We start from the raw sequence: 11,360 nt of genomic DNA, 5'->3' as shown, positions 1-11,360 counted from the left end.
ACAAGAACTACAGTTGGGTGTATGTGCACCCGCCCTGCGGAACGCCTTCCCACCAGATGTCAAAGAGAAAAACAACTACCAGACTTTTAGAAGACATCTGAAGGCAGCCCTGTCTAGGGAAGCTTTTAATGTTTGCCCGACTATTATATTTTAATATTTTCTTGGAAGCCACCCAGAGTGGCTGGGAAAACCCAGCCAGATGGGGCGGGGTATAAATAAATTATTATTATTATTATTATTATTATTATTATTATTATTATTATGTGTAGAGTACAGAGTATCCCATAAATCTTCAAGGGTCCCTCCAAACATTCTTTTTTGTTGTGCATTCATGATGTTGCCAGGGTAGTTATGCACGATTCTGTTTTAAATATGCTTTGTGCCTACAGACATACTGCTCCATTTCCAATCAGGGCGGGTCCTGTAACTTCTTGCTGAACTCCTCGAAGTTTTTATACCACAAATGTTCCCGTTTATTTCCTCTCCCACTTTTGTTGTGCTGTAATGCAAGAGTGTCCTTCCAGATAACAATGATGCATTGTGGAAGCATCACAGAACAACTAATAAAGCGGAATGATATCCCATATAAATCTGCCACTAATGCAACTCTTACTGTGTTAATGATGTGTTGCAGAATATATGTGCAAAAACATCCTATTTTGAAGGGGTTCTAAAATGCCCAGAACTCCTTGTCACTGGAACTCAAATCTAGAAGGAACAATAATGCATTGATTTTACTGCATACCAATTATGTGTTGGTGTGTATGTGTGTGTTTAAAAATCTTCCTTAAGATTTCCAAGCAGCTGGGGGGAAATATTATACTGTCTACTTTTGTGCTTTGCTGTTATTTGAAACGAAGAGTATCATCACACCACACACCCAGGCCCTTGGTTTGCAAATGGAAATTAGCGCTTTCTCCTTTTTCTTCTTCTTTTTTTTACTTTTCACAATCAATATCTGATTAGGCTTCATCACTCCACTTTCAAAACAAGGGAGGAAATATATTGTGCCTCCGTAGCTAGCAGGACAGTTTGCCATTTACATGTGGTCTTTTAAACTTAAGCACATATTTTAAAGATGTTCATCTAGGCTTGCTGTTTCCAAGGGCAGGCTTTCAGGCAGGATGTGTTTCATCACTTTCTGGGGTGTTTTAGGAATTGGTTAAAGTATTTGCAGAGGCATATGGTAAAGCTGACAGCTGTTTCTATAATGGGAAACAATTTAGGCAGTTGTTACTGAATGCAGCTTAAATTATTGCTGAAGATTCCCAAATATTTTGCCTTAGAAAATACTAAACAATGCCTCAGCTGTACCTAATACCAACTCTCTCACCTTTTTTTTTTTTTAAGATCCAGGGCTTGATTCTATGAGCTCTTGTCCTGACACAGCAGCTCATAGGATCCAAGGCAAGACCTTGTGCAGTACCTGCTCCATCCCTGTTGAAGGCAAGAGGGAGCAGGAGTCCCACTTGCTGCTCATATCTATTTATACAAAACATTTTCATCCCATCTAATTTCACGAGCCGAGATGGCTTAAACTGAGGGTACCCAACGTGGTACCCAGATATCCTTAGATTACATCTTCCATCACCCCTGACCATTGGTCATGCTGGCCGGGGCTTCTGGAAGGCAACACATTGATTGCCCTTGTTTAAATAAACTCCTGCTATGCATCTCAGTGCTTGAGATACTAGAGCAAGCCTAGTTTACAGGAGCCTCTGTGCCCCACATCTGTGACTGCACAGGTTTTTGTGATACCTTAATGTAGCACAAAGTGGCATCCAAATTATAAGGTAATTCCTGAATGGCTTTTCTGTCACAGGTTTGTATTTCATTATTCCCACTCAATCGTGAAGCTTAGTGGATGACCATGGGCCAGTCACTGTCCCTATGCAAACCCCATCTCACAGGGTTGTTGGGAGGATAAACGGGGAGGGGGAGAATATTATATGTCACCTTGACCTTTGTGCAGGAAAAGTGGGATATAAATGCAATAATAATAGATAAAAATACTAGAGGCGGGGCAGTATCTTAGTTCTTCAAATACTGTCTGTCAGTGGGTGCTACTCCACATTTGCCATCATTTTTCTCCTGCAACAGAGAGCCATACCTTTTCAATTTTATTTTCCTGAGATTTCTTAAAATAGATCATGGGGATCCCAAGCTCTGATGCAGCGATCCACTGAAGGGTGGTACGCAATTCTGCGTCAGGGCACTCTGGTTCCAGGTCAAAGTTGATCACCAAGAGATCCTTTTGCCCATTGGCTGTTCCGGTGGATAAGCCAGAAGCGCATTCTGAGGAAAGAATGCCACCGTCATTTTCCCAGTGCTTGAAGCAAAACAAAATGTTCTTACACCCTGTTTTACGACATACAACTTACCTTCTGCCTTTTCTGGCATTTTGTTGTGGAATGTGTTTTCATTTACTAATTCGCTTAAGAAACAAAAAGAAGAAGAAAAGATTATTGTATATAAGTTTGCAACATGGCCTGACATCCATTCATAAAGCTGAAATGATTTCAGAGAGGGACCTGAGACGCTGCAGTTTGATTTCTACATTTAAAATGAACTTGCTTTTGGGGTACATGTTTCAGCATTCACATTAAGGGATCTTTTATGTTTTTATCATTTGCTACCAAGGTATCAAACTCAAAGCCCTTTGAAACTCTGAAGTATCTTGTGAAATTGCATTAGTCACAGAACCTTATAGACAGGAAGTTTAAGCATCAGTACTCAGTTTTAAGGCTATCAAGTTGATATTATTTCAGAAAATGTGTATCTACCCCCCCCACTGTATGAACTGTGCTCAGGGTGACTTAAAATATTTTTTAGGAACATTGAGGGTCAAAAATTCTGTGGGGATCTTTCCCCCCAAAAGGAATTCTGGTTCCTTCCCCTTCAAAAATATCTACGCAGCTGTCAATCAAACCTGGAGCAAAACCAATGCGAAACTAAGAGGCAGGGCTGTGCACCCAATCTGGTCAACTCCTGAACCGAACTGGGCCCATTCCAAATTGGCTTGAGGCAGCTCCAGATTCTGTCTGAAACTCTGGAAGGCCATTGCTGTTGTACCATGAAGCCATAATGGAGCTCTCCAAATGTTAGAGTACAATTTCTATCAGCCCCAGCTTGGGAGTGAACTTGGGACATTCTGCATGCAAATCATATGCTGTGCCCCTGAACTACAGCTCATCTTATTCTGGGTTCACAGACCTTAGGGAAAGCTCACTAAGGTCTCTGCCACTGCCCAGAGCCCATAAGGAAGTCTATCAGACCAGCCTTGCCCAATCCATTGGTCAGAGAAGCAACCTTGCAACCCACTCCCTGCCGGAAGGAATTTTCTGATTCAATATCTAGTTCCCTTGGGCTGGGTGCCCAAAGGAAAGCATGTTCTGGCCCTGTCCATTAGCTAGAAAACTAAAGGTTGCTGGACTGTGCATGTGTGTGAGATTTATAGTTATATATATATATATATTACAACCTATTGTAAATCACTTGAATGAAAGGTGGGGTACAAACCTTCAAGATAAACACACAAATGTGCTGCTCAACCGGGGCCTGTGTTTGCTGTAGGCAGTTGTTTATATCAGAAAGAAATGGCTGCTTGCCAGAGATAGCAATTGCTGAATCTGTAACTGAAACTGCTGGCTTCTAACATTTCAGGGAGGAAATTCACACCTAGCGTTTGCAACAGTATATTTAGAGAATGAGGGCAAAGTGTAGCTAATCTGCACTTTGGAGCACACTATGAAATTAAGTGTGAATGTGGTGGGCAACTGGAAAATGTGGACACCATTTTATGGAAATAATTGATCACCACTTAATGGAAATAACTAACTTTGAATTGTAACCATTGCTGATGGGAGTTAAAGCGGCAGCAAGAAAGGAGAGCAGCTGGATGAATAATGAAGTCGCTTGGCACATTCTGGATGATGTGAATGGTTTTCAGCTGAAATGGAGCAGCGCTTCCCAAGATCAGAGGTCACCTTAGCAGCTACTTACTTAATTGCATGAGAAGATGGCATGTTTTCCTGATAAATTTCCAGGTCCATAATGCCAAGACTGCTAGTGGTACTGCTGTTGCCATTGCTGACGATGCAAAAATTTAAGTATTAATGCCAGTCTGCACCAGCATGCACTTGAAGACATTGTTAAGCAAAGTGGCGGACAGAGCGGCTGCTTTTCTGCTTCTCAGAACAAGGGCACACAGTTCTTGCCTGACTCAGCAATTTGTTACCAGCAACACAAAAGATGGGAAGTATTTAGTCAAACAATACACAACAGTTACACATCTATTGGTGCTATGAACTGGCAGAGAAAGAATCAAGTGTTAAGCTGAGGGTTTGGTAAGGCAAAAATGAAGATTTCATTTCAGCTCAGAGCAAAACATGCTATGTAAAGTCTGGTTACATCACTTGATGCCTCATCACTTGATGAGTGGCAGACTATTGTCCTGAAAGTGATGTCAGGGGATGTGAACATTTGGTGGTATTTGAGTCATGATGGCTGCTTCATATATGTGCTAATTATCACTTGATACTGTGTCATCAAGTGGTTGCCATATTATATAAAACCCTAAGACTCATCACAGTGTAGCCAGAGATAATGTTGAGTACACTTATACCTTTAAAGTGCTAAATGGCCTCGACCCTGCATACCTGAAGGGGTGCCTTCACCCCCATCGTTTAGCCTGGACACTGAGGTCCAGCTCCAAGGGCCTTCTAGTGGATCCCCCACTGCAAGAAGTGAAGTTACAGGGAACCAGGCAAAGGGCTTTTTTGGTAGTAGTGCCCGCCTTGTGGAACACCTTCCCATCAGATGTCAAGGAGATAAACAACTATACGACTTTTGAAAGACATCTGAAGGCAGCCTTGTATAGGAAAATTTGTAAATGTTTGATGTCTTGCTGTGTTTTTTTAAATAATTTGTTGTCTCTTATTGTCTCCAGCCTCAAACACAAGATTTTTTTTTTTTAAATCAATTTATTGCATTTATATCTCATCTTTTTCTCCAAGGAGCTTGAGGTTACATACGTGGTTCTCTGCCTCCTTATTTAATCCCCACAACAACCTAAGAGGTAGGTTAGGCTGAGAGGCAGTGACTGGCCCAAGGACACATTCATGGCCAAGTGGAGATTTGAACCCTGGTCCCATAAGCCCTACACTGGCACTATAAACAGTACACCACACTGTCTGTGAGTCATATCATGCAAAGACTGAAAACAACAGTGGGATCTCAATAGTGATTTTCAACTCATTTATGACTTCTTGGAACAGATGACCTACAGTGAGATCTCAACCAACTAATGACTTTTAGTGGTGGTGAATTTGGCAATTACATTTAGGCTGCAGTGACAGCAGAGATTTAGATTTGGTTAGTCAGAAACACCTGATGAGCAATGAGACAAATTGCCCAAAGAGAACTGGATTTTCCAGGGCTTTTCTCTCCTTACAGACTGAGTAGTTCTACTGAATCCAGTTTCAAGATCATAACAAATCTATATGGACCTACAGTTCCCATCTTGAAACTGTGCTGTTGACTCTAAGAGCTTGCAATGATATGATAATACTTAGATGCTAGGAAAGAAAGAAAGAGGTCCTGCTACAGTAATTTGTCCAGTCCTTAGTTTTCTATCGTGTCCACGCCAATAGAGAATGAGAACTCAATACAACAGTGTTAGATGTAAATGACCCAGATGGAACTGACAAATGAGCCATGATTGACTCAAATTAGCTTCTCAGATGGTGTTATCCTTGCAGGAACAGGAAGTGATTGCTTAGGGTTGGGTGGCAATTTCTTTCCATGGTTTCCAAATACTTAATGAGGCCTCCTGCAGCACCGTATGAAAGCTAGTCCTCTTTTGGACACACTCAAGCGACATTCATTCTGAGCCAATGACAATCAAAACGTTTATGCTGGTGATTATACCCCTTGCAGCTCAAAAGGGGCATGCGGTTACCTCATAGATCTCTCGCTGAGTTGCAAATAGCTGCTTGTATCCTCAGGATTGTCCTCGTCATTTGCCAGCTGGCACCAGCTGCTACCTGTGCTTTCGTCACTGCTGCTGGGAGGGACTGGAAACTCTTCCACCGCTTTGGCCTCCTTGGAAGCTGGAGGTTCAGGATCACTGCGTATAGTCAAGCTGATTGGGGAAGGAAAAGAAAGGAAAGATTCTTATAAAGCAATGAGAAATCTCTTGGGAAATTCTTCCTGCTCCTAAGCACTGTTGTATCGGTCAACCAAACCACTTGGACCATTCTTTATTTTATTTTATTTTTTCCAAGTCATGGAACATCACCAGCTAATAGATTTTTGTTGCCTTTTTGGATATTAAAGGGGGCACATATATAGAATATGCTGCCAACAGGGCTGGTAAATTGCATCATGGGGATTGCACTGCTGCATCTTCTGATCCGTTCCCTTCTGGTCCCTGTCACCCACCTTCCTTCTACATCTGTTGCCTGGCAAAATCCAAGTCCAATGTGCTTCAGTGGGCAGAGAAAAGGAGAAGACTAGGGAAGGAACATAGCATAAAGCAGGAACATTATTTCTTGCTGCATGTAGCCGAGCTCATCTTTAGAAGTTCTTCTCTCGGTAACAATGCTTGCCCTCCAATATCTAATGTGCGGTGGGTGGTGACTTGGAGTATTTCCATAGTCTTAAATCTGCGCACAATATGAAACCGAGAGCTCTTTAGCCTTCACAAGTCTGTGTGATTTTGGAGTTCAAAGAAGAAATGTGCAGGGCAAGGCAGCACACTTCAGAATCTACAGTCACCAGCAGCTTATTGAAAAAGGGATAAATTGATAATTAAACTTAATATAAACTACTTAGTAGGGATCTAGTCATAATGGAGGTCCAGGTCTAGATCATTTACAATAATAACAGAGTGTCTGCCCAGCCAGATCTTTACAACGGGGGAATGTAACAGATTATTTTGGCAAGGTTGAGGAGTAGAGATTATGCTCCAGATTACAAGCAAAATGGAAGAACAAAAAAGTATGTTTTGCAACCTGTGCTCATGCACTGGCTAGCTATATGACCCATCATGGCTTTCCTTACAGTACAATTTTATAATGTCTTCTCAGAAGTAAGCCCCATTGAGTTCAGTACTTCAAAATAAGTGCAGGATTCTAGTATTCATGCCTTATAAACATGTGTCATATGTAGTTACAGATTCTGTTATGACATTTAACTTTCTTTGAGTGGGGAGGGAGCATAAGACATAAGATATTCAAATTTGCAAATTAGGGTCCTTAGATTTGAAAAGCGTAATTCAGCTTTAAGGGGTACAGCAGAATAGAGATGGAGGGAGCTGTTGTGTGTGTGTGTGTGTGTGTGTGTGTGTGTGTGCATGCCTACATTTCTGCGTATGGGGAGATGTGTGGTGCTCCACAGGTTTATCAGGCACAGGGCCCCATGCTTTCAACCTGGTTGTAAAACTTACCTGCTGCTTGTTGAGGAATCCAGGTGCCTTCCTGAATCTGCTTCCGCACGTTTTTGTTTGCTGAGATACCCCCTTGGTTTCCCAGAGGCCACGTTAACTTCCGCCAATGGTTCTGAGACTTCGTCAAAGTCATCTCTTTGTTCTGTTTCTATCTGAATTAAAGGCACTTCCCTTAGGCATACAGAACAGCTTGTATGGTTGGTAGGAAAAAATCCAGGGGGTGAAGAATGTGGTTTTTTCACATCTAAATCTATTCTGTCTCCTATTGGTGTACAGTTTTTTTGCATCCCTATTGGGACATGGCTGCTGTCTGCTGCGTGATCTCTGTTTGCAGAATCTTGGTAATGGACAATTAAAGTCTTCCCACTTTCAACAATATTAGCAGCCAGCCTGTTTGCATACTGTTGAACATGCTGCGGGGAGTCGTGAGGATGCTGGTCAAGCTCAGAAACTTCTGCATCATTTGCTATTATTTTGTTCTTGCACATTAGAGCTTTGATGGAATTCGCCCATGTCTCATGAATCAGCATGTCGGTTGCCTGATCAGTCCTACATCTTTGGTACAGGTAAGAGTCTGATTTGCAAAGCCCTGTAGAGGAGGCTGTGCTGATTGGCTCTACACTTAAAGAATCCCTGTGGCCATTGCGAGAGAAGCCGTCTAACGAATTTGCCTTGATGGGCACATTCACTGTTAGCCTAGAAGCTGAGCTTCTGCTATCGGGCATCGAGGACTGTCTGAAACAAAAAGGTGAGCGTTGGGAAGGAGGTAATAAATTGCTACTCCAGTCCTTGGCACTCCTAGCAGAAGACACATTCTCTCTATTTTCCTTTTCAATTTCCTTCAGCATATATCTATAAAATTCTTCTGTTATACTTTCTGTGCTGGACTGTTTGGATGGGCAACTTGGCCTCACATTGAGGTGGCCATTTTTCTTGGCAACTTGTTGCATTGCAGAAGTCAAGATGCTATTTGCATTCTTCCCAGCATAGTAGTCAAGTAGTAAATCAAACTCTCGACCTTCATTTTCCATCTGGTTGACCATAAACCTTGAAAACTCGTCCGTGATGCTCTCGCAGCTGGACTGTTTGGAGACAGAACTGGTCCTGCTTATTGGCTGCCCTAAAGTGTTTGTGAGACCCAAAGTATTTGCAGACCCTTTGGAATCGGAGTCCTCCTCGGGAATGCTTTCACAGCTGGATGCGTTGACTCTGCTCCACCTGTCACAGTGCAGTCTATTTCGAGGGTGATTTGGGCTTTGCCACGCATTATCAGCCACAGAGAACTCAGCCAAATTCACAATTTTAGCCGCTACTTCATTGGCAAAGCTATTGCATGGATCCAGTGTGTCATCAAGGTTAATGGATTCGTCCACCACCCTGTTCATAAGCCTTTCTTTTAGCTCAGGGTGCTCATCCGTTTTCCTCTTGATCTCACTAAGCCTGGGCGGCCGATGCTTTCTCACGACCGATCCGCTGGACTGTGCCTCCTTCTTCCTTTTCATGGTTCGGCATGACAAAGCTTGGGGCATCAAATACTCGCCGCCTCTTTTCCACGCGCAGAACCAAGGTTGCTTGCCGTTTGAATTGTCAAGGCAAATGGCAGCAATTTCTGTTGCCATAGAGACCACCGTCTCTGCCAATTCCTCTGCGAAATCTGCTACACAGTATTTATCTGCTGGATGCTTCAACTGTAGCAGAGGTTGGGAAGGCAACAAACCCTGATTACCCAATAAGGAGAGGCTGAGTTGGGCTTCATTGTGCCATGTGTCACCACACACATGCTTTTCATGACTTTCTGTACTTGGTGCAGAGTTGGAAGATGGACGTTCCTGAATGCCATGTCTGCATTCATTGGCTAGCGTTGTGTCTTCTCTGCTGGTAAACGACCGGAGTTCTTTCTTTGTATGATTGCTGCTACTGGGATGTATGGATTTGTAGCACTCTCTTGCAGTTCTTTTCAAATACCTTTTTTTGGGAGACGTTTTTCCAGAAGGTGAACTATGGGCATTGACCCTAGGTGGTGAAGCTGCACGAGGTGCGGCCGATTCCCGGGTCTCCAGCACAACTTCCCCTTTGACGTCTTTTGTTGTGGGTACAACACCAATGTTAGGGCTATTGCCACAAAAAGTACTAGGGGGCTTATTATCAGAGTCGTCTGGAGATGGTTGTAATAGATCATTTGTAGACTCCCTTGGTTGGCTCTCCATTACCTGCCAGCTAAGATTATCTTCAGCAAAAGTACTTAAAGACTCAGTGAGCTGTGTGATATCACTCATTTTCTTACAAGTAAAGTACAGCACATCAAAAAGCAGCTTATTTGCAGTCGCAATAAAAACATCTTGGGTACTGAGGTCTACGTTACTTTCAGATTGTGTGTTTAGCTGCTTCTTCCTGACCTCTTCCACTGAGTGTCTCAGAATAACATTGGACAAGTTCTGAGCAAGTTCATCAACAATCACTTCCTCCAAAGGGGGAACTGAGGGCTTTGTCACAGCCTGGACAATTTTCCCATTTACAGATTCCATAAAGTTGCCTAGGTTTCTGTACGTTTCTGGCTTGGCTAACACTAAGGATGCCTCTTTGAATAATGCTTGTGCAACACTATTGTTCAGATTCTCCATGCTGCTCCCTACGGCTATGCTACAGTGAAGAGTGATGGCTGCCGACGTCTCTGCAGCAGACAAGAGTCCACCGGAGGCTGCAGGATACTTATCATCTTTCTTGTCACCAAGACCACAAACTGCAACAGCACTTGCTACTTGAGTCATGCCACACAGGGCAGATGGGAATGAGTAATCCACAGGTGGGCTGTTACTGACGCCTTGGGGAGAGTTTTCCTCCAACTCTTCATTAGAAATTGTTTGAGAGTCCGCGGCTTCCTGTTCTCTTTTGAGCTTCTCTGCGGCATGTGGGCTCGATATGGTACCAAGGACTGTAGCGGCACAGGCCAAAGCCACCTCCAAGGCACTTTGAGTGCCTCCACTGTTGTCTTGCAACCCGTCTGCAGCTTCACGGGGACTCTCAGCGTCAGACCAAGGACACAAATTTGGTAAGCTAGATCCAGGCCATTCAGATGTGTTTTCGGAGCCGTCTGGACTCTGCACTATGACAATTTTGGGGAGTTCGTTCCATGGCCGCAAAGCCATCGCATCCTGTGCTGCATATGCAGCTGGAGTTAAGGAGCTACCAGCAGAGATGCTGATGGCAGCCTCTTTGGTAAAAGTAGACTGAGACAACCTGATGAACGCGTCTTGCAGGACCGACTCTGCCAAATTTGTAGCGAACTGACCTGCTGTGGCCTGTTCATTTTGCATGGGAGGATTATCTGTTCTTTCATCTCTACAATCCAAGGGGTCTAAACGAATGTCTTGTTCTTCTGCTGCATCATCCAGAGAAATACTTTCCTCCTTGGTTGCTGCGGCCAACAACACGTTTTCCAACACATCCGAATTGTCTGTATCACCTCTGGAAGAGTCTTCCAGATCATCAGTATTAGAGGGTGGCTTAGATTTCCCAGCTATACCAGATTTCCAGTGCTTATTGGCTTTGTCCACGGTTCGCAAAACGCTGTCTTTGCCCTCAGCATTCAAGTCCTCATCAGACGAGCTTGAAATCCTAGCAGGAGCTGCGCTGTCTTTGTTAATACAATTCGCTTCCAGAGCAAATGGCAACCTGGGATTTTTGCACTGTAAGCTTTCGAGTCCTCTCCCTCCATGCTTTTTGAACTCTGCTGAGGACTCGGTGACATTCAGTTTTTCCTGACCTGGAAAATGAAAAGCAACATGTTAGCCTTTAGAAAACCAGCCGTCGTGTCCTGAAAAATGGACGTGCCAAAGTAGCATGAAGAGGAAGTGTGCAATCACCATGTATAATGACCACATTTTCCATCTCGCAAGCAATGGTATTTAACGGC

The 11,360-nt window shown here is 43.4% G+C and overlaps 1 protein-coding gene across 2 annotated transcripts in view; it reads right to left on the bottom strand.

The window, feature by feature from the left end:
* The window catches only part of SPHKAP (SPHK1 interactor, AKAP domain containing), a 73,271-nt gene that overhangs the window by 3,759 nt on the left and 58,152 nt on the right, over window positions 1-11,360 (bottom strand). Inside the window, exons 7-11 of one of the 2 annotated variants that reach the window (XM_082223865.1) lie at window positions 7,448-11,210; window positions 5,960-6,142; window positions 4,003-4,089; window positions 2,382-2,434; window positions 2,111-2,295 (exon numbers count right to left, since the gene is read on the bottom strand). In XM_082223865.1, coding sequence (XP_082079991.1) covers window positions 2,111-2,295; window positions 2,382-2,434; window positions 4,003-4,089; window positions 5,960-6,142; window positions 7,448-11,210 — 4,271 coding nt within the window. The remainder of the gene's footprint in view (window positions 1-2,110; window positions 2,296-2,381; window positions 2,435-4,002; window positions 4,090-5,959; window positions 6,143-7,447; window positions 11,211-11,360) is intronic. The other variant, XM_082223864.1, reaches the window with a different exon arrangement.

Source organism: Podarcis vaucheri (genome assembly GCF_965113315.1).
Source record: "Podarcis vaucheri genome assembly, chromosome: 5".
NCBI lineage: Eukaryota > Metazoa > Chordata > Lepidosauria > Squamata > Lacertidae > Podarcis > Podarcis vaucheri.
The sequence above is the reverse complement of the archived record's forward strand: the minus strand, read 5'-3'. Positions and strand labels throughout refer to the sequence as shown.